Source organism: Rhinoraja longicauda, chromosome 2 (genome assembly GCF_053455715.1).
Source record: "Rhinoraja longicauda isolate Sanriku21f chromosome 2, sRhiLon1.1, whole genome shotgun sequence".
Classification (NCBI taxonomy): domain Eukaryota; kingdom Metazoa; phylum Chordata; class Chondrichthyes; order Rajiformes; family Arhynchobatidae; genus Rhinoraja; species Rhinoraja longicauda.
In genome coordinates, this window is record NC_135954.1 from 80,792,273 (window position 1) to 80,816,970 (window position 24,698).

Here is a 24,698-nt window from a genome sequence, read left to right on the forward strand (position 1 = left end):
ATTGCAACTTAGGACGTCCACTTACGACAGCGCCTACGACAAGCTACGACAACCAAAATCAACCTACCTCCACCCTCGACAAGCTACGACCCTGTCGGTCACAACTGAAGACAACCGTAGCCATTTCACGTAATTTTAGCGCCAAAGGGGTGTGGGTAGGTTTCCCAATAATTTTGCTTCATGACTGCCATGGAGCAACATATGATGGCATTGCCCTTACAAGAAGAACAAGCCCTACTGCTTGCAGTGGCCCTTGAGCTTAAAATTCTGCAAGACAGAAGGACAAGAAGAATGGGGAAGAAGAAGCCCAAGAAGAAGTCTGTGTGGTTGAAGCCCTCGTCCCTGAAGAGACCCATTGCAGTGCAATGTCAAAATAAATGAAAAGTGTTTGCTTTTCAATACAGTGCAATGCTTGTGTTTGTGTTTGTTTTAATTGGTCAAAATAAATGAAATTAAAATATTTGAAAGAGATGCCATGAGAAACTTCTCTGAAATACAATAACTTCAAACATCAATCTTTTGTCAAAATGTCCAAAATTTACTTTATTCAAACAAACAAGATTCTTATAAACGGTGGATAACCGGTGTCAGCACCGGCGACATCCTACGTCACCTGGCGACAACCTGGCGACAACCTATGACAGCGCCCACGACAGGAGACGTCAAGCTACGATCATTGGCGTCAAGCCGGCAGTCGCCAAAAATGTTCATGCTTTGACAAACTTCAGCGACGACCAGAAAACCACTACGACCTTTTGGAGACTACTCCCGCGACCGTGCGGCGACAGCCTAGTCGCCTGTAGTCGCCTTAAAAATCGCCAAACTGGGGCAGGGCCTTAAGCAATCGTGTTGTGGAGGATTGCAGCTCAGGCATACTTTAAAGGGTTACAACAAAAGGTATGTTTACCATATACTTTGTTTGAAACTAGATCTAAAATGTAAATAAAGGCAAGTATGTAAATAACCTGAGATGAATTGACAGAGATAGAATTTCAGATATTTAAAGAACTATTTCAAAATTCGCAGAATTCCATTTAAGAAATACTGAATTCATGTGAAAACTAATCCACATGTGACTATTTAAAGTTTAAGGATAATATTAGAGAGAAAGAAACAATTTATAAAGTCGTAACAGATTTACAGAGTACACCAGTGCACATCAAAACTTTATAGGAGTTTCTTGAAGAATATATCAAAGAGAGCAACAGAAATAAATATTGGCCTTTTAGAAGCTAAAACAGTGAGATTAATAATAATGACTAATTAATAAGGAATATCTTGTATCCGTTTTCACTGTTAGAAGACTTGGCACACCAAAAATGATGGGTAGCCAGGGGCAAAAAAATATGAGAAGCTGAAAATAATTAATATCACTGGAGACCAAGTACAAGACAAATGAATGGAACTAAAGGTCAACAAATCCCCTGGTCCTAATGGTCTGCCTATGAGAAAAGATGTCTGCCTTGATAGGGAATGCATTTGTTGCAATCTTGCAACATTCTCGGGATTCTGGAAAGATTTGAATAGATTGAAAATCAGCAGGTGTCCATGGAAGAAAGAAGGGAGAGAGAAAACAGAATTACAGGGCACTGATCTTAGGTTGGTTATTCTGTGAAACGTTTAGAATCCATATTGAAGAAATGACACTAAGAAAACCATAAAATTACGAGATAGGTTCATCAAAAGGAAATTCTGTTTGTCAGATTTATTAGACTTTAAGGATATGAATAGCTGATGGAATGAACAAAACAAAGAATGTTACAATTTTGGATTTCCAAAGTACATTTGTGGTTACTGCACGAGTGTGTGGTGTGGCAATCTACCAGCCTAGATATTGGGTTGGACAATAGAAAACCAAGACCTCCCCACAACTAAAATGTGGATTACGGAAATGACCGAGACCTTGCATTTGGAAAAAATAAGGTTTGCCTTAATTGACAAACCAGATCTATTTTTTAAAATATGGTCTCCATTTATTGAATTTTTAAAAAAGTAAATGGGTTTGTCACAAAACTAAAATTTAAAACTAAAGTTAAAACGAGTTTAGGGTTGGATGTACAACTATACTCACTAACTCCCGGATCTATCCCCATAATTTTTATGTTTGTAATTCTCTTTTTTCTTTGCTTTCTCTCTATTAGTTTATAGTCTTTTTTTTTTCAGTCTCTTTTCATCTTTATTTTTTCTTTAAAAATTTAAAATTGAAGCTATGTAAGAATTCTATAACCAGTTTGTCGTTTATTATTATTTGTACATATGCTTTAAAAAATTAAAATTAAAAAAAAATAAAACCAAGACCAGCAGGGATAAATAGTCATTTTCCCCCTGCACCTTCAGCAGGTTGTATTTAGCACAAGCCCAGCAAGTCTATTTATTATGTAAGGTATATTATGTATTTTTGATTTAATTATGTTTGCTACATTGCTGTTAATTGTTCAATGGTGTTTATTTTTTTCATTTTCATTTTTTAAGTCATGTCAGCTAGAGATTTAAGAACATTCATACAGTTTGATCATATTGACATCTAAAACATATGGGTGGATTGGTTCTGAGAGTCTTAATATCCACATGTGTAGAACTTAGTTTGTTGCCTCCTAATTTGCTGGCAAGGTAGTAGAGACCACAATTAAGGGAGAAATATTTCGTTATTGAGAAAGGTTTAGTGCGATCAAAGAAAGTCGTTCTGGTTTTATGAAAGGAAGACCATGTTTGGAGACCTGTTTAAGGTTTTCAAGGCTGTAACAAGCAGACTTGACAGAGGGGAACCTATGGATGTAGTATATTTGGATTTCCAGCAGCATTTGACATTACACATAAGCTACACACACAATATAGATCTGATTATAGTGATGTTACACAGAAACAGACTCTTTGGTCAATGGAATCCACAATGACTATTAATCATCCATTTAAAACTATCTTGCATAAATCCCATCTTTTATTTCCCCCACTTTCTTGCCAAATGGAGGTTTAATGTAAGAAAGTGTGAAATCATGCTCTTTGGTAAAAATATTCAAAAATGAAGAATGGAGATAGATTGCATCTGAATAAAGTCATAGAGATAGAGATATTCATGTGTACAAAACAAAGAAGTTAGTCGGCAAGTGCATTATGCATGTTAAAAAGTCAAATTACATATTGGCCTTCAACACAAGGGAACCTGTTCAAAGATACAGAAGTTTAATTGAAATTGTTCATTGAATTGGTGAGTTACACCCACACTTTCGTTTAGTTTAGAGAAATAGCTCAGAAACAGGCCCTTCAGCCAACCGAATCCATGCTGACCAGCGATCCCTGCACGGTAACTCCAACCTACACACAGTAGGGACAATTTCTTTACAATTTTTATCAAGCCAATTAGCCTACAAACCACTACATTTTTGAAGTGTGGGAGAAAACCGGAGCCTACGGAGATAACCCAGGAAGTCACGGGGAGAACGTAAAACTCTGTACAGACAGTACCTGTATTCAGGATCGAACCGGGTCTCTGGTGCCGTAAGGCAGCAACTCTACCGCTGCGCCACCATGCTGGTGCACAGCTTTGCTCAGTCTTGTGCACAGTTTTGATCCTCTTATTTAAGAACCAATAAATTAGGATTAGAGGCAGTCCAAAAGAGATGTACCAGGCTAATTCTGGGATGAAAGCTTTACCTATTATAAATGGCTAAAGTTGTTGGAGACGCATCTTTGGAATTTAGAAACATGCAAGATCCTGAGGGAACATGATAGGACCGACGTTCAAGTTAATATGCATAAGCACAGTGAGGTACAGCTACCCAAAATATACTGCTTGTAGCAGCATCACAAGCACATAGACTTGAACGAAAACAATGTATGCACAAATGGCGCACACAATTCTAAAAGAAAGATAATTGTGCAGAAAGTATGACATTGGTGCAAAATTATAATTAGAGAAACAAACAAGTCCATGGTTCTGCAAGAGGTGGACTGTAGTGGTCTATTGTTGAAGTTGGATTTGTGTCATGTGGGTTGGTTGAAGAACCTGATCATTATAGGAAGGTAGCTTTTCCTAAACCTGGAGGTGTGGGACTTTAGGCTTCTCTACTACCTGCCCGATGGTAGCAGTGAGAAGAGGGTATGGCCTATGATCTTAGATGCCACCTTTTTGAAGCAGCATCTCATGTAGATGCTTCCAATGGTGTGGACGTCTGTGCCCGTGATGGCTGAATCTACCACTCTCCTCTTGTGTTCCTGTGCATTGGAATGGCCAGCAATGTTTCCTCTTGTGGAAGACTTCAGTGAGGGAACTTGTTGAAACTTTATTTGTTGATGCCTTGAGTATTAGCTGAAACCCGCACCTTTTACAGGGTTCCCAATTCCCAAATATTGTTTGGTCTTGGATGCGAAGCAGGACCTGTAAGTTTAAGCTTCAAGAAAGCCAAATAAAATATATTTCCCAACATTTTCACCACCTTTTCATTATCTCCCAGCATATCAGTATTGACACAAATTGTAGTACATCTTTAGCTGGCTGGCTGGGATTAGCTGACTCATGCTTCGCAGTGGTTATGTTCACCACTTCCTTGAGCAGTTCAAGCATCTGATGACTCACGTGACACTTACCATTAGATCCTTTGCAACTCTACCATGAGGGGTGGTGGAAGAAGACTCTGAAAATGCTTGAGGATAAGGTAGATTCATATTGTGTCTTTTCTCTGATTAGTTAGCATGCCATCGAAAGCTTTACACTGTACCTCGGTTCAGGTGACAATAATAATAAATTAAACTAAACTGGATTCTTGATCGGCAAGGGAGGGAAGTGAACGATTACAGGAAGTGGGGCAGAGCTGAGATTGCAAATAGATCAACCTTCATGCATTTGTAATGGGAGAGACCTATTCCGGCTCTCAATTTGTACATCCGTATGGACAGATTAGTTCTCGCAGATTAAATGTTACCAAACATATGGTGCCAGTGTGTGAGAGTGACTTATATGGTTGAAAGTGGTCAGCTATCATGTTGGTTAAAAGGCAGAAGTGACAAAGCATTTGAAAGGTCTTCGGATGAGTTGGTATGAACGGGCAGATGGAGGAACAGGTGGCCTCCTCCCTTGCCGCATGCTCAGAAGGTTAGGAATTGGTTACTTTGTTGAAACTCAGTATCTTTATTCTTGGGAAAGAAGGGCTCCTTTATAAACATCAATTGTTTGTACGTAAGGCTGAGCGACAGAGCAGAAATACATTGGGAAGAAACCTTGAGTGTCCCTTGTATTATAATACGCCACTCCCATTTGCATATCATTGTTAAGACCATAAAATATTTGTACTTATACGTTGCCTTATGCATTGCTTGAGATGAACATATAGTCTATTGTCATTTTTGTTGATGGATGAACACAGTCAGAACCTTTTTCCCAGGATGGAAACGTCGAGGGCATAACTTTAAGGTGAAAGGGGCAAAGTTTAAAGGCGATGAGTGGAGCAAGTATTTTATACAGAAGGTGGTGAGTGCCTGGGGTAATGGTGGAGGCAGTTACTAGTGTGGCACTTAAGAGGTTTCTTGATGGGCACATGGATATGCAGGGAATGGAGCGATACGGATCTTGTGTGGGCATTTGGGATTAGTTTATCTTCGCATTAAGTTCGGTTGCGCAGGGTGGAACATGCCTTTGATTATGCTGAGGATCGACACAAAATGTTGGATTAACTCAGCGGAACAGGCAGCATCTCTAGATAGATGGGTGACGTTTCGTGTCGAGACCCTTCTTCAGAATGAGGGGTCTCGAGCCGAAAGGTTCCCCATTCCTTCTATCCAGGGATGCTGCTGCCTGTTCCGCTGAATTACTCCAGCATTTTATGTCTATCTTCGGTGTAAACCAGCATCTGCAGTTCCTTCCTACACATTGATTATGCCGAAAGCTTTTCCGAGGTAGCACAAAGTGAAGAAGGAGTCAATGGTGAGAAGTCTGGTCTGTGTGATACATTGGGCTACGTCTATATCTCTCTCCAATTTCATGCAGTCTTGGGCAGAACTGTTCCAACTTAAGCCATGGTGTAACTGGACAGTAGGCTTTCTATGGTGCATCAGTAGAAGTTTGTAAGAGCCATTGGAGACATGCTGAATTTTGTCAGTCTCCTCAGGAAGTGGAGGGGTTGAGGGGGAACTATACTCAATAAATAGGAGTTTAAAAAAGGAGTCCATGCTGTCCAGGTGTTCCAGAAATGGATTCAGGGCCAGGGAGATGGTGTCTGCTGCAATGGTAAGCAAACTTCAGTGGATCAAGGCTGGCTGTGAGGCTGGAGTTAATGTGTGCCATCACCAGTCTCTCAAAGCACCCCATTATGGTGGATGCCAGAACACAGGATGGTGGTCATTTAGGCACGCTACTTTACTTGTCTTTGACCGGGATGGTAGTGGACTTCTTGAAGCAGCTGGGGACTTTAGAATGGAGTAGTGAGGTTAGCGATGTCTGTAAATACCTCTGCCAGATTCACACCAGTCTGGAGGACGTATCCAAGGACTCCATCTGGGCCAGTTGCTATCCACGGATTCACTCTCAGAAAAGCCGATCTTACTTCTGCCATGGTCATTGTTGCTGCAGAAGCACCTGAAACAAGCAGGGCAGGCGACATTCCTCCACCGCCCTACTGTTCAAAGTGGCGTTTTATGCATTAGGTTCATCGGGGCGGCTCCATTGTTGCCAGTGATACCGCCCTCCTTGGCCTTGTCGCCTGTTATAGTGTGCAAGCCTTGCCACAACCTATGGGTTTCCGATCATTCCCTGTTGGAAGCTCTTGGGTAGATTTCTTGAAGTGCTTGGGTTTGTTTCATTTGTTTTTCACCTGGGAGTGGAACTTGAGGTTCATCGATGGCTTTCTGTTTGGGAATATACAAATTGTTTTCTTTGGTACACGGTCATCTACACACTTGCTGAAGAAGTCTGTGACAGCATATTCATCTAGGTTAGCTGCAGATTCCTTGAATACAGACCAGTCCACCGACTCAAAGCAGTGGTGAAGGATCTCATTTGTTTCCTTGGATTAGCACTGTATGACTTTCTATACCAGATCCTCCTGCTTTAGTTTCTGCTTTTAAACAAGGAGCGGAAACACAGTTAGGTGTTTGGATTTACCAAAGTACACTCTAGGAATGGAACACTATGTGTTTTTGACGCTGTGTTGCAGTGGTTGAGGGTGTTTGGGCCTCGGGTTGGACAAGAGACATGTTGATAATATTTTGGCAGCACACTCTTGAGGTTGGTCTGATTGAAATCCCCTTTAAAAAAAGGCCTTGGGCTACTTTGTTTCAAGGCTATTTGTGAAGACGTATTGTTCCTCAAGTGCAAGCTTAGCATCAGCCTGTGCATGCGCACACTGCAATCAGGATAGCCAAGTGAATTCCTGCAGCAGGTAGTATGGATGACACTTCACTGTAGGTTATTCGGCACTGACATTGCAGATCAAAAGGCCTGTTCTTGTGCTGTATTTTTCTATGTTCTATGTACTTGGCCAAAGCATTGGTTGATGTCTCTTTCTGTTTAGATTGCTACCTTTAGCATTTGCCAGGTTTCAGCATCTTAGCTGAATTACAAAGCATCTCCCTTAGGTGGTATTAAATCACCATCCTTATTCATGGTGGTTCATTATTTTCAGATTATCTTTAAGAAAATCTTGGGACCACTCTGCTACTGAGGCAACAGAGAAAAAGTTTGAAGTTTTCCAAGTTTTCAAAACAAATGCGGACAGTTTTTTTTTAATGAGAACCAAGTTCATGAGCACAGACTTCTGATGATCATGAGATTGAGTTTAGAAAGATGAGGGGATCTATGAGATCTCATTAAAACTTACCAAATAGTGAAAGGCCTGGATAGAGTGGATGTGGAGAGGATGTCTCCACTCAAGGGAGAGTCCAGGACCAGAGGGCACAGCCTCAGAATAAAACGACATACCTTGAGAAAGGAGTTTCTTTAGCCAGAGGATGGTGAATCAGAGGAATTCATTGCCTCAGATTGCTGTGGAGACAATGGATATTTTTAAAGCGTGTTTTTTGTTTTAGTAAGGGTGTCAAAGGTTATGGGGAGAAGGCAATGTAATGGGGTTGAGACTGAAAGATAGATCAACCATGACTGAATGGTGGACTAGATGGGCCAAATGGCCTAATTCTGCTCCTATGATTTATGAACTTATGAAATATTGTCCCTGCTTCTCTCTTCACCATTGCTGGCTAATCTACTGAATATGTATTATATTCTTTCTTGTTTTGTTTCAGTTTATTAGCATCAGCAGTGTTATGATTTTGTCTTCTCGACGAAAACAGTGGTTTTCACGAAACAAAGGCTGAAAACTATTTAGCATTTAAAATTAAAATATCTTATGCCATTGCAATTGCGTGTACCAGGTGGCTCACTATAAAGTGCATTTCCTACTTTGTAATTAAAGTTAAATAGAAAGGTAGAGAATATGTTTAGGGTTGGAGGGGAATCCTCACTTAGTCAACTGTTTATTTTAGATATTGGAGCCAGATTCTCAGCACGGAGGTAATCGTACTTTAATGAGATACAAACAGATGATTGAAACAGCTTAAAGACCCACCATAGGCTATAACCACCAGTACTTTTCTAAATTATAAAATAAGGGTAAGCACTTAGTAAACAGCCCAAAAAGTGCAATGTACAACAGAAAACGTTGGAAATATTTAATAGATTGAAGACCCTTTATGGGAATTCTGAAGGAGAATAATAAGTTGCTTCAAATACCTGTTTTGTTTTCCTTTTTACACAGTTGTGAAGAAGGTTTTTTTACATGAGATATTGACTGTTTCTTTTTCCACATATGCTGCTGATATGTTAAGTGTTTCTAGCATGTTTTTTTTTCAAAATTCTCGCCTCGGCAGTTGTTTCTGATTTTCAAAAAATCCAACAAGGTTGATGTATTGTAAGCAGTGACTTTGTAAATGATTCCTGTAGCAGATGATATAGCTGTTGATTGATATAGCAAGTATTTTATGGTAAAGTGGATGGTGTATGTGCTGATTACAAAATGATTGGCAACAGCAAATAACGTACATGAGCCATAAGGGATAGGTTCATAACTGTGGCTTCCAAACTTGCCAGATGTTATACAGCAGTGGAATGATGTCAAGTGGAAGCTGGAAAAATCAGATAGCGCTGCTTTCCAAGGATACAAACAATAGTCACTCCAGGTTAGATTATTTCAGCTTAGTTCTTTTCTTAATAAATTCGCATTTAGTTACAATTACCTGTTGTACCTTTAGTGCAGAACAAAATGACTATAATTCCTGTACAATATTATAGTTGGCAAATGATTGGCATGGTTTATGAAATGTATTCATTTTATGCATTCCAATATAATGAATGAATGAATAAGTTTATTGGCCAAGTATGTGCATATACAAGGAATGTGCCTTGGTGCTCCGCTCACAAATGACAACACAAACATACAGTGAACAATTTATAATAAAGCATAAACACATTAAAACAATAAGGATACAACATTACGGTTTAAACATGTGGGTGAAAATAAACCAGAGCAAAAAAGAGACTACAGACTTTGGTTATTGAGTAGAACTACTACTCGTGGAAAAAAGCTGTTTTATGTTTGGCTGTGGCTGCTTTGACAGTCCGGAGTCGCCTTCCAGAGGGAAGTGCTTCAAAGATTTTGTGGCCAGGGTGAGAGGGGTCAGAGATGATCTTGCCCGTTTGCTTCCTGGCCCTTGCAGTGTACAGTTCATCAATGGGGGGAAGGTTGCAGCCAACAACCTTCTCAGCTGTGCGAACGATCCGTTGCAGCCTCCGGCTGTTGTGCTTGGTGGCTGAGCCAAACCAGACATGATGGAGAAGGTGAGGACGGACTCAATGATAGCAGTGTAGAATTGGACCATCATTGCCTGTGGCAGATTGTGTTTCCTCAGTTGCCGCAGGAAGTACATCCTCTGTTGGGCCTTTTTGACTGGAGTCGATGGAGGCCCCCCATTTAAGGTCCCTGGAGATGATGGTTCCAAGGAACTTAAATGACGGTGGTGTTGTTGATCGTGAGTGGGGGAAGGGGAGGGGGAGCTCTTCGAAAGTCTACAATTAGTTCCATGGTCTTAAGAATATTGAGCTCCAGGTTGTTGTGATGGCACCAGGACACCAGCTGTGTCACTTCCCATCCGTAGGCAGATTCCTCCCCATCCTGGACCATAATATTTTATTCTGACTATCTTATTCCTGTTGGAACACATTTATCATATTGGCAAATGTCATATTGATGATGTAATCAAATGAATTGGAATTCACCCACACAGATTTAATCTCTAAATCAACAAACAATCTGCTGGAGGAATTCAGTGGGTTGAGCAAAATCTATGGATGGAAATGCATGTTCGACGTTTCGTGTTGAAACCCTGCATCAGGACTGAATGTGGAGAGGGAAGATAGCTAGTGTGAAATGGACAGGGGAAATGGTGAGACAGAAGTGAGAGGTAATTGGTGTGATGAAGGGGCATGGTGAAGGACGATGGACAGATAGAGCCAGGTAGGTGAGGGCAAGGATGGAGGTGAGAGGTAGAGGCAGGTGGATGCTGAAGGAGGCAGATTTAAGGTTGTCAGAGGTTATGGGGAGAAGGCAGGAGAATAGGGTTAGGAGGGAGAAATAGATCAGCCACGATTGAATGGCGGAGTAGACTTGATGGGCCAAATGGCCTAATTCTACTCCTATCACTTATGATTTTATGACCTGCCTTTTTGCTCTCCTGTCTGCCTCATCCATGATCTATTTTGCCACTGCCTCCCCGTCTCACCCCCTAGCACCATGGCGGTCCCAGTCAATACCAGGGAAGTTAAAATCACTGAATACTACAACCCTACTATTCTTATGCCTAACTACTATCTCCCGACATGTTTGTTCGTCTAATTCCCGATGTTTGTTTGGGGTCCTGTGTTACAAACATATCAAAGTGATCATCCTTTTATTATTTCAAAGTTCTATCAATAGAGACTCACTAGGTGATTTACAGCCCATTTGCTTTGGAGGTAGTGCAGACTTGAAATTTTTAACTTAATTTGACAGGGCTAGGATTATTGCATTATTTGCCGTCCTTTAGAATAATATATTAAAACTAAGATCCTATTCAGATGGTAATGAAATATTCAATGGCAATGTTCAAAAAGAAGAATGGGCTCCTGTAGTGTCCGAGACAGTTCTTGTTCCTCAACACATGTAAGTAAAACAGATGAACTGGTCATTTAGCTGCGAGGAGGATGCTAGGAGGCTGCAACGTGACTTGGATAGGTTAGGTGAGTGGGCAAATGCATGGCAGATGCAGTATAATGTGGATAAATGTGAGGTTATCCACTTTGGTGGCAAGAACAGGAAAGCAGACTATTATCTGAATGGTGGCCGATTAGGAGAAGGGGAGATGCAACGAGACCTGGGTGTCGTGGTACACCTGTCATTGAAAGCAGGCATGCAGGTGCAGCAGGCAGTGAAAAAAGCGAATGGTATGTTGGCATTCATAGCGAGGGGATTTGAGTATAGGAGCAGGGAGGTTCTGCTGCAGTTGTACAGGGCATTGGTGAGACCACACCTGGAGTATTACGTACAGTTTTGGTCTCCTAATCTGAGGAAAGACATTCTTGCCATAGAGGGAGTACAGAGAAGGTTCACCAGATTGATTCCTGGGATGGCAGGACTTTCATATGAAGAAAGACTGGATAGACTCGGCTTGTACTCGCTGGAATTTAGAAGCTTGAGGGGGGATCTTATAGAAACTTAGAAAATTCTTAAGGTGTTGGACAGGCTAGATGCAGGAAGATTGTCCCCGATGTTGGGGAAGTCCAGAACAAAGGGTCACAGTTTAAGGATAAGGGGGAAGTCTTTGAGGACCGAGATGAGAAAGTTTTTTTTCACACAGAGAGTGGTGAGTCTGTGGAATTCTCTGCCACAGAAGGTAGTTGAGGCCAGTTCATTGGCTATATTTAAGAGTGAGTTAGATGTGGCCCTTGTGGCTAAAGGGATCAGGGGGTATGGAGAGAAGGCAGGTCCGGGATACTGAGTTGGATGATCAGCCATGACCATATTGAATGGCGGTGCAGGCTCGAAGGGCTGAATGGCCTACTCTTGCACCTATTTTCTATGTTTCTATGTTTATCAGTGCTAATAGTGGAATCTTGCTGTGCATAATTTTGAAATAGATTGTATCTGCTCTGTAGCAAAACATGGACTGCAACAATATATTTTTTTCAAAGAATCTATGAGAATTGTTAACCTGCTAAATTAAATTTTATTTCTTTATTTTGTTGATGACACCATAACCTTGATTGCTAATTTATTTTCCTTGGCAGAATGTGAAAGATGATGGGCAACACGTGTGGAAGCTGAAGCACTTCAACAAACCTGCCTACTGCAATCTCTGCTTGAACATGCTGATTGGTCTTGGCAAGCAAGGCCTCTGCTGTTCCTGTGAGTATTGAGATAATGTGGAGAAGCGACTGTCAGGCTCAATTCAGACAAAGTGCAACAACATCTTTACTGAGTTGCATTATCCACAAATGCACGTTACATTATGTACAAAACACATTCTTCTTTTACATTAGTGATTAAACAAAATAGTTTTCCAAGCTACTTTGTTTACTTCTATCTGATGAGCTTTAGCTGGTGGTGATATAAAGAAATAATTGGGCAAAACTGGGCTCCTTCTTCCTGTTTGTTTAGGCGCTTCAGGCAGTGAAATATCTACGGATTGGAACACTAATTTGAATAACACCAGATATGCATGCATTATGCACATTCAGGGAAGAATGTAAAGAAACCAATTCATGATGTGATTTCTCTCACAACACTGAAATGATGCTTACTCAACTGTACTATGTAAACAACAAGTATTTACTTACACTCACGTACACACGCACACATACATACACATACACATATGCAGACACGCACACACACATACTCTCACTTTCTGCCATACAAATTCATCAACACACTCGGTCACACTCTCAAGCATAATTTAAAAGGGTTATTAATTATGTCCTTTTGGATGGACACTGAGGTGCTGATGTGGTTTGTCAATGGTTGGAAATGTAAATTAGACAGAAGCACCATTTAATTGCAAAGTAATTCTACACTTTTTGGCAACACGCACATAGGTAATTTGATGGCCTTGCTATTTGCGCTATCTTCTGACAGGAAGAGAGGGCAGAGTGCTCATTGTGCGGAACTAGTTGCCACATGGATATGGAGGAAAAGGATCCTCAACAGGAGGCCTGATCTGTAGAGAGATTTCCAAGGACACTGGAAATTATAAGGAGAGAGTGTTTTATCAACATGTTGTCAGAAGGATCTGTCACATGCTCCAAACATCTATGTCATAGAGCATGCCAGAATTGTCAGAAAGCTTCAAGTCATCACAGCTTCTGAACATCAAGCTTTGATATTGCGTCCCTTTGAATTGATACCGGATTGTGGTAGCAGTAAGAAAAGGGCCGGTTACTGTCACAGAGATTAGTTTATTGTTGACTTCAAAATCTGATCTTCTATTTAACAAATTGATAGTGGGAACTTACCGTTTTCCTCCGTGATTAATACATTAATAACATTGTGCAAATAAACATCCATTCTACTTCCATGTCCTTCATTTCCCAGACTTCTACTCTCACACCATACTTTTCCCAGTTTGAACAGTTCCAATGGTCCTCACCTCTCACCCCTCTGGCGTCTGCATCCGGCATGTCATCTTTCATTGTTTCTGCCAGCTGTAACACTATCCCACCACCAGGTACATCGCCTCTCCATCTCTTATTGTTTTCCACAGGGATCAATCTGTACATGATTCCCAGGCGCTCTGCACTCACTACTGCAGCAATTGGATATGCAACACTTAACCCCACACCTCCTCCCTCACCATCATCCGGGGACCTAAACAACGTTTCCAGGTGAAACAAAAATTCACATGCACCTCCTATCAACCTTGTCTACTGCATTTGGTTCTTTTGATGTAGCCTCTATGTCAGTGAGATCAAGTGTAGTCTCGCTAATCGTTTTGTGGAACACCTACTCTCTGTCAATAATGGCCATCTTGAACGTCCAGTTCCATAGCATTTCAACTCCCCCTTCCCATTCCCACACCAACCTGTCTGTCCTCTGCTAGGGTGAGAGCAAATATAAACTAGTAGAATAACACCTTATATTACAGCTTAGTCCACAGCCCAGGGTACGAGCATGGAATTTTGCAATTTCAGATATCCTGATATTGTGTTTGTTTCCCTCTCTCCTCGATCATCCAGGTTTTCTCACCTTCCTTTTTCGAGCCTGCTCCCAGCCCCCTGTTATCCAGTTGTGTTCCCCCACCTCGCCCTGTGCCCCAATTCCATCCCTCTCATTTCCTCTCCTGGTTCATTTGCCTGTCATTGCCTCTCCACAGCTGGTTCCACCCATTGCTTGCCAGTCCCCGCCTCACCTCTCTATCTCACCTCTTCGTACCATCTATCTCCCCTCAACACTTTCAGTTCAGATGCAGGGTCTTGAGCCGACACATCAAACATCATCTTCGTAAGTTGACGAGCTGGCAGAGCTGTGGATGATTTTCATTTACACTTTAAAATAAATGTCTTTTTTTAACTTCTGTACCTGAGATTTCTGATCTGTTTGTTTCCTCTGGTGATTTAGTATGCAACTTTTTGTTCATTTTTGTGTATGCCGCTGTGAATTGCTAAGTTTGTATAATGTTCGTCAAAAACACTTTGTACATGTAGAGAAAATTAAATGGTTTTGTGCTAACCCTGGTAAAAATCAGAGAAGTGTCAACAGATGTTGAGACATTGCAAATAAAATAAGGAAATGGCAGACGTATTGAATAATTGCTATCCTTCATGCTGGGATAAATAGATAACATGGCTGACATTTCAGAGGAATGAATAAATCAAGAACTGAAAGTCACTGAAGTTAATGTAAGCAGAGATTGAATATTGGGCAAATATAATGGTGAGAAATTCCTGTTTTCTTACAAGAAAGTTGTATTAGTTTGAGCCTTACGATTCCAAGAAACTCTCAATTCAGAGGCCTTTTTCATAGTTACAAAACTGTGAATGCAATTTATTTATGGATGAAAAGAGAGAAAAGTAAAATATCAAATTATAGATCTGTTAGTCCAACATCTTTGGTGTGGAAAATATTGGAATCTGCAGTTAAGGCTGGTGTTCACAGCAGAAAAAATTGATTTCTGAAAGATAGGTCATGGATTTCTGAAAGGTAGGTCATGGCTAGAATGCCTACACAGATCCTTTTGTATAAGTAACTGAAATGGGAGCAAGAAAATACTGACGGATTATATCGATCTTCAGAAAATATCTGCCAATGTTCCACTTAAGAGATTTTAACTGAAATAAAAATTCATGTAATTTAAGACAAACCATTAATTTGGTAAGGAGATTGGTTTGTGGTCAAAATTGCTTTGCGATTGAGTTAGAAGGGTAGTGATCAGCGAACCCAAAGAACACATTTGAAGTCTGGGGCCTTAACTGTTCTCGGTATTTATTAATGGCTTGGAGAAAACAATAGTAACCCATAAATTCAAGTTTCCATTGACACAGATTGGTGACACAATAAGTAGTGCAGATGGGAGCACTGAGCCTAGAAAGTGACATTGATATATTGCAAACAGTTAAAACTGTGGTTGATGAATTTTAGTCCAGATAAGCATAAAGCCATCCATCTTGGACCAAAAATGAAATAGAACTGAGTAATTTTTAATGATTTGAAATAAAAACTATTTGAAATAAAAACTAAGATGGTGGAGTGCAAAAATCAGAAAATCCAAGTACAACATAATCATAAGGCTTTTAGAATGATATTTAGTTGACTTGAATGTAAATGGGAATATCTATTTCCTTCACTATAAAATTTATTGGTTGAACTTGTATCAATGTACACTTTTAGATTGCATGCCCTAAAATTAATACTTTGGCACGGGAGGAGTACAACATAGATTCAACAGAGTTTTTACCAGGACTATAACAGTGTTGTTTAATCAGACCCATACACAGAAGTAATAACTCATAGTCTTTATTGTAATATAAGCGGAGGAAACATTACATGCTATCGTCTCCGTAGTCAGCATCAAGTCCCTGCTGTGAGACGGTGGAAGGCAGTTTACATAGTCCAGGTAGGGATGAAGTTCCGGACTGGACCACATGTGGAATGTGCAGCATGCATAATAAGTGTGGTGATATATATATAGTGAAGACGATCTAATATGGTTGATCTACAGTATATCTATGCAAATAAATAGATAAACTAGGGTTACATTCCTCAGCATTTAATTGTTGAAGAACTTTCTTATTCTTATTGAGAATTTGAGCTTTTAAAAGGAATTAATTGGATGGTGACTCCAACTTTTTCTATTCATGAGCAAGTCTAGGTCACCCAAAGAGAGGTGTTAAAATTAGAGCCAATCCGTTCAAAACAGAAGCTAAAAAACATTTCTGTCTGCAATCCCTGGTAGAGTTAAGATAATAGATGTCATTTCAGTTAAATCCAAGGTCAATGGATTTTATTCTCATCAAGAGCTTTTCAAGAGAAATGGAACCAAGACAAGCAAATGGAGTTTACATAGAGATCAATCAGGATGTCATTGAACATTGAATGGGCTCAGGGGGTTAAATGGCCAACCCCTTGGTGCTATTTTCAACCATTTATATACATAAAAATAATCAGCTCATTTTGGCGAGAGGTTCTTGCTGAGGTGAACTGGGCAAAAAAAAGCCCACACTTAATATTTTCTCTCTTCAGGAATAAGAATAAAAACACATGTATTTGTTGGTTTTGCCTTAATATTGTAAGGTTAAGTTATTTTTATTGACCTGTGTTTATAATTCTGCAGTCTGCAAGTATACAGTTCATGAACGCTGTGTGTCCAGAGCTCTTCCCGCCTGCATCAACACATATGTCAAGTCAAAAAAGAATGCAACTGTAAGCTGTCCTCTTACTTATCTCACACAGTGAATTGCATTGGCTGTACATTATAGACCTGGTGTATTTTCTAAACAAATTACACATTTGCTTTCCTTAGGTAATGCATCACTTCTGGGTGGAAGGAAACTGTCCAAAGAAATGTGACAAGTGCCATAAAACCATCAAGTGTTATCAGGGTCTTACAGGCCTTCATTGTGTATGGTGTCAAATCACTGTAAGTATTTGCAACTCTAGCAATTCACAGATATTAATCGGTAGCTGCACATATAAAGGACATCCCAGCAGAGAAACTTCCTTTCTAGGTTGCCCTATTTTGAATGTGAATGCACAGCAAAATCTCATATTGCAGCATTGTACCCTGTAATGTTACATAATATAATGTTGTATAATTAATTTCCTTCAAATTCTGATTTAGAAGCAAATTTACTACCACATAACTGATGTAATTCTGCAATGATGACATTGCAGCGGCTTTGCATGTTATTTAAAATTGAACCATGCAATGCTGGTAGCAAATAACTTTACTTACTTCAGCAGTGTTAATGACATTGCTACAATATTGGAGAGTGCATTTTCAAGCATTTGAAATCTATTTGATGCCAATATTGTGGAACATGATTTACAGTAACTATCCATGTTAATTTTAACCAGAACTAATTGTAACTACTGTCAGTGTAATGTTCAGTTTAATAAGACTCTTGTACAATGAAATGAGGTAAGATTGTAGAATGAATCGATTACTCTATAATTTAATGTTATGCTTCAGAAATTAACAAACAAGTCAGGGTCTGAGTCATGATGTTGTGTTTGCTAAAATAAGCCGTAGATCTATTACTCGTAACCATTCAAAATATTAAATATCTCCTCTGCATTGTGTTGGTGAAATTTGAACATGTTTTAAAAAATTAAAATAACCATCTAATTCATGAACATTGATCCCAAATATAATTTCAGTTTCACTCTGTCTTGCTACCTAACCACTTCTTCCATTTTTTTATTTTATTAAATTTTGTATGCTCTATTAGATCCAACAGAATATCCAAGAAAAATCAGCCAAGTTGCTCTCAGACTTTAACCCAGGTCCTCCCTGGGTTACACATGGTTCCCTTCCTGAGAACTGTTGAGAACCCAAAACAGTTTTCAAGTCAGAAACGTGGCCATGAACCGAGTTTGCACACAGCAGAAGATGCCTGCATTGGCGGGTTATCCCTAGGAATGGGTAGACTGAAGAAGAGTTTTAAATCTCAAATTTAAATAATAGCGTTGATTTTAACAGATTTAGACCTAGTCTATCTCGGTTGATAGTTATATATATTTTTTAAATATTACTGCAGATGGGAAATGTTATTGGCAGTTTTAAAAAGGACTCTGCTGTTGGTCAGCATGTCCTCTAGATAGGATACACAAAATGGAACTGGAATGTGTTTTTCCTGGTTTCAGTTTGGCAAAATTCCAGCAAGTGTCAAGAACAGTCTCCTGCAGCCCCGAAGCAGCAGGAAAATCCATCCCACAGGTCTCCCATATGCCTGTTTGTATGTACTGGCTGTACATCAGTCGGGCGTTTGTAAACTGGGGATAACCTGTAGTCAATAACTTAATGCTTTGAGTTGCAGAACAGAACACTCAGCAGAATCATGAGTGACCACTGTAGTTGCTCAATACATCCAGAGACATCTCTGACACGTATGCCAGTGCCTCAATTTGAAATTCTCATTCTTCCTGCAAATCCTTGGAATTTTACCTTCCTCTTTCTGTAAAACAGTCCAGGTTCACAACCCTCTGAGATCTCTTCAGTCCACCAGTTCTAGTGTTGCTGGACAATCAGTTGCTGGCAGCCAAACTCATAAATATTCTCCCGCACTTTCTTGTCTCTGCACTTCTTTGGTCTTTTAAGATGCTTTTTACTATAAAGCCATTTTAGCCAAGTTTCTGCTCACCCTTATGAAACCCTATGCCAACCAATTTTCCACAAATAGCTTGACAATTTTCCACAAATAGCTTGATTAAAGGATATAAAGTAAAATGTGAATTGTTCTTATTTCATTGAAAATCTTGCTTGCAGCACCATCATAGGCTCATAGACACTGGCAATACACAAAAACACAAATTATATGTAAATGATACATAAATTTTGTAAGACTGAGAAATTAATGTCTGAATTATGGTGTAAATAATCCATTAGTCTAGTACCTTAAAATATTTTCATTGATTTTACATCAACCAAATTTGATTGCATGACTCGGCTTCATATTTTGAGAGAGAATTTACTCAGGCTCATATTTGGTTTTCTTGTTTCCCTCTCCCAAACAAGGTTGCACATAGCTGGTTAAAATTTGTATATTTACCAGCTGATTCATTTACAGTATCACCAACCACCCCCCTCCCCATCCTCCCACACACCCATCTTGCATAATTTAAAAAGTATCAAGATATGGGTAATGTAATATGAAGCAGCATTTAAAACAACACAACTACATCACAGTCATGAGAATGAATAATGTGATGAATCTTTGATTTACGGTTTTATCACTGTGGAGATGATGCAGAAATAATTTGTGCATAATTATATACATTAAGTTTCAACATTCAGTTTATCTGTGCTGCATAGATGCTTCAATGCTTCAACGCTGTTGTTTTAAAACTGAAAATATAGAATATAGTTTGTGCCACCCATGATGTCAGCTTAAACAAATCCTACCTGCCTGTACCTGGTCCATATCCCTCTATTCACTGTCTTTTCGTGCCTCAAGTGTATCTTATTATTTGCTTCTACCACCTTCCCTGGCAGCAAGTTGCAGGCATCCACCACACTCTTTAGAAAGATAACTTGACTCAAAAATCTCCTTAAAACTTTCTTTCTCTTACCTTAAACAAATGCCCTCTGGTGCTTGACCGCTAGCAGGGAAAAGATCCTGAACATCAATCCTATCCATGCCTCTCATAGATTTCTCTCTATCTCTTGAAAGACAGGTGGTCAAAATTTTACACATGAAAAGTAACCCAACTTTGGATATCTCCTTTAAATGAAAATATTTATTATCATTTGCTGGATTAATTCACAACAACATTTGCAGCCACAGAGTAATTTTAGAGTTATAGAGTCAGCACGGAATCAGACCCTTCAGTTCAATTCAGTTTAGTTTATTGTCACATGTACTGAGGTACAGTGAAAAGCTTTTGTTGCGTGCTAACCAGTCAGCAGAAATACAATACATGATTACATTTGTAAGAAAAAAAACTGCAGATGCTGGTTTAAATCAAAGGTAGACACAAAATGCTGGAGTAACTCAGCGGGTCAGGCAGCATCTCGGGAGAGAAGGAATGGGTGACGTTTCGGGTCAAGACACTTCAAAGTATAGAAACATGATAAGGGAATAACGTCTAGTGCAAGTCAATGCCAGCAAAGTCCGATCAAGGATAGTCCGAGGGTTACCAGACAGGTAGATTGTAGGCCTAACTCATAAAATCTGACACTTGTAATTGTCTATCTGTGCTAGTTGTATTTGCATGCATTTGGCCCAAATCCCTCTATTTTCCATCAATGTGTTTTAAATGTTGTAATTGTGCCTGCCATACTATGCCCACCTCTGACAGCGCATCCATATACCCAACTTCTTTTGTGTGAAAAACATTTTCCCTTTCACCTTAAATATATGCCCTCTAGTTTTATGCTCCTCTAGACTGTAGCCATCCAATTAAAATATGTTCCCCTCATGATTTTATAAACCTCTGTAAGGGCACCCCTCAACCTCCTGCGCTTCAGGGAAAAATTCCCAACCTATCCTGTCTCTCCTTATAGCTCAAGCTCTCCAGTCCTGGTAACATCCTGTGAATCTTTTTAAAAACCTTTTCAACCCTTTTCTGATCTTTTCAAATTTTTGACGCATTTTCAGCAATGTTTTTTTCTTTCTCCCCATCCATGCCAGCACTTCAATTTTTCATTGCATCTTTATTTTTATGTTTTAATGATCATAGCTGAATATAATGGTGTTATATTTTAGTTTTTGAATGTTTTTAAGTCAGATTAATGTGCTCTGGATGTTACATTCACATTGAGTGAACGTTGAGTGAACTAGTGATTAGAATAGCCAGCAATTAGAATTTTCCACTCTGTGAAATTATCATTTATTTTCCAAATAATCCCGTTCGAAGAAAACCTTTAGTTTAGTTTAGTTTATCATTATTTTAATAATGCATTGTTGCATTAATTATCAATATAAGAAAATAATGGGAATAAAAATGTGTATGAACATCGAATGCAGACATCTTTTAAATATGGCAGTCATGCAAACAAAAGATTATAAAGCTCTACAGCACTCTCACACATCGTTGAAATTGCTCCCAATGGAATGTACATACATTTTATTTGAACTGTGTTGAAGCCCAGAATATGTCTACAGGTGATAAAACCCAATCTCAGTATTTGTCAAGATCTTAAACTGAAAATGCACAATATATATGTTCACTCAACTTTCTCCAAATAGCCCACCATCCCATGGGCCAGCCAATTTAATTCACTTAACAACTGATAAAGAAGTGGCTGATCCTACAAATATAATGGGAGTTTTCGGAGCTGGTTAATACTCTGGACAGAATGCTCAGGATCTGTACACCAACTCTCGTCAGACCTTTCTGCAAGAATTTTTCATGGAACAATTATGTTGGTAGCTTGCTGACAATCCCCAAATATGTTCAATTTATAAAAACGCAGGGCAGATCTAGTTCAGTCAGTTCTGCTTTATTAGCTTTCATTCCCTCCTCCTCAGAGTGAAGAATAAGTCACAAGTAGTGACATGTAATAATAATTTGCTCATTGAAACTCAGTTCAGATTGAGAATATCTCAATTACTGATCACTTTACAATCTTGATCCAGAAATTAATGCATGTAGACGTGTTGGAGATGCGATGAAGTTGTCATCTTCAATGTTAGGAGGATACTCCATCAGGCATGCAGATATGACAACAATGTTCAAGAAGCATTTAGACAGATACATGAACAGGCAAGGAATTGAGGATTGAAGAGGCACAAAAAACAAGATGCTGGAATGTTGAGCAAAACAATAGTGCTGGAAGAACTTGGCAAGTCTGGCAGCAGCTGAGGAGGGAATGGACAGACGATGTTTTAGGTCATGGTCTTCAGACAGATGACTGGAAGCTGGGGTGGAGCAAAGAGGCAACGGGTTTGGCAAGTGATAGATGGATATAGGTGAAGGGGGTGATTGGCAGATGGGTCCAGATAGTGACAAAGGTTAGTGGTGCAACGGAAACAAAAGGATTTCAGACAAGTAAAGAAGAGGAAAAGTGAAATATAGATGCACAGTGAGGGACATAGGTGGAAGGGGACAGGAGGGGATAAAATGGTCCAGGCTTTGCTCCACCCTCACCTCTCTTTTCCAGCTTTCTCCATCCCCCACTCCATCAGTCTGAAGAAGGGTCCTGACCCAAAATGTTGCCTGTCCTTTCCCTCCACATTTGTTGCCTGACCTGCTGAGTTCCTCCAGCAACTTGTGTTTTGCATTGTGGGTTATAGACCAGTTCCAGTTTAAATTGGCATCATGCTTGGCAGAGATATATTGGGCCAAAGAGTATGTTCTTGTACCTACTTTTCTATGTTCAATGCTACAAGGAGCACTGTCAAAACCAAGGGTTTTGGATCAATTTGTTTGGAATCATCATTGTTAAGCAGGAAAATGATACATATGTGGATGGCAGCCATTGCCATCTTAGAGCACTATTGGGTCAATTCCGTTCCCAGCCCAATCAGTTGAGCAACTTCATCACTCATCTTCCTACTGAAAATATAACAATGCTGAGCCATCCCCAAGAGGCTTTATTTGTAGCTGAACCTGTATTGTAACGTGGGTAAATACACTGATAAGCCAAAACATTATGACCACCTGCCTAATATGCCTTTGTTGCCCTCGCGCATCAATGAGCCTTGAGCGCCCAACACCCTGTCTGTCGCCGGTTTGTGATTTGTCCCTCCTCGGACCACCGTCAGTAGGTACTCACCGCTGCTGACCAGGAGCACCCCACAAGCCTTGCCGTTTCAGAGATGCTCTGACCCAGTCATCTGCCATAACAATTTGGCCCTTGTCAAAGTCGCTCAGGTCTTTACTCCTGCCCATTTCTCCTGCATTCAACACATCAACTTCAAGAACTGACTGTTCACTAGCTGCCTAATATATCCCACCCCTTGACAGGTGCCATTGTAACAAGATAATCAATGTTATTCACTTCACTGTCAGTGGTCATAATGTTTTGGCTCATCAGTGTATACTGCAGTTTCTCCCATTAATTTTTTTTGTTATTCGCTGATGTCAGGGTAACATTGCACAAGCCATAAACATTAGGATTCTGGGCAGACTGAGAATTACATAAAATGGTGGCTCACATATAATGTGTACCTCCAGAATCATACACATTGCTCTTTTTATGTTACCGTGAAGGCATAAACATCTGGAAGTAGTGATGGAATGTAATAATTCCTATCTAGTTCTGCTGTCAAATTTCCCACAGTTCTTTGCAGATCCATCAGCCATGTAAGTGGGACACCAAACAAGTGGAACAGATTTAAATCTTTATTAAACCCAGATTGCTCCCGATTTACATTTTAGTGTTTATCTATTTGAGTTCTGTCATTCATTACATTTGGCTTTCGATAATTTTTTACATAGAAACATTTACCTCAATTCTTCAACTGTGGCATCAGGCATGGTTTCTGTTCAGTAACAAATATAATCAATGAACACATTCAATATGAACATACAAATTATGAGCAGGAATAGGTCACTTGGCTCTCCAAGCTTGCAATAACATTTAATAGGATTGTGGCTGATCTGATTGTTACCTGAACTTCACTTGGCATTCATGTTTACACATAGCAACCTTTTTAGCCCTTGCTCATTAGATTTAATACTTGGTTTCGACTACTCTGAACTAGTCTCTCCATACATCTTCATCCTTTCAAGCCATCAGGATCTTCTGCGTTTCAATTCCCTCTTGCAATTCTCTCCTCCAAACAGTGCACATCCATCCTGTCTAAACTTTCCTCAAATCATAATTGCTAATCCAGTTATTAGTCCATAAACCTTTTCTGAACTACTTCTAATGCTTTAACACCTTTCCTTAATTAAGCTGACCCATGCTGTTCATGGTTCTCCAGATGTGATCTCACCAATGCCCTATAAAAGAAACATAATTCAAATTTTAAAATTCAATTCTTCCACAGAAACCTGAACATTCTGTTAGCTTTCCAATTTTTTTTGCTGTACCTGCGTTTGTGAATTCAATACTTTTTTGATCAATTTCTGCCAAAATAAACAATTTCGTCTTTTTTCCCCACAGTACAGTGGTGGGAGTTATTTAGTCATAAAAGACAAAGCATGATGGCAATTGAACTGAAAACCAGCCTACTTTAAGAGGGTTTCCCTTCTCTTTTGTATTCCTGGGCACCATTCTTGATCAGAGGAAGTAAGTCAAATGGTCTGTTGTTCCCTGCCCACTGCCACAGTATCAATCTGAAATCTCACTTGGGAAAGAAGCTGAGACAGTAGCCCTTGTACCTTCTTTCCTGATCAAGGGAGCAGGTGCACCGAGCAGACTCAATGATCCAACTGTTGCGACAAAGAGAAGCAGCTGAGAACACTGTATGACCTCCCCTAAATAATTATTTTAATACCATGTTATCATGAAGAAAATCTTGTTTAAAATTCACGTCTTTGAAAATGAGTGCTGTTACCGAGAAACGTCTCCATATCTGG

The 24,698-nt window shown here is 39.7% G+C and overlaps 1 protein-coding gene across 2 annotated transcripts in view; it reads left to right on the top strand.

Annotated features, from left to right (window-relative positions):
• The window catches only part of dgkb (diacylglycerol kinase, beta), a 506,131-nt gene that overhangs the window by 182,766 nt on the left and 298,667 nt on the right, over positions 1 to 24,698 (top strand). For both annotated transcript variants that reach the window (XM_078421953.1, XM_078421946.1), the window contains exons 10-12: positions 12,305 to 12,422; positions 16,843 to 16,931; positions 17,032 to 17,148. In XM_078421953.1, coding sequence (XP_078278079.1) covers positions 12,305 to 12,422; positions 16,843 to 16,931; positions 17,032 to 17,148 — 324 coding nt within the window. The remainder of the gene's footprint in view (positions 1 to 12,304; positions 12,423 to 16,842; positions 16,932 to 17,031; positions 17,149 to 24,698) is intronic.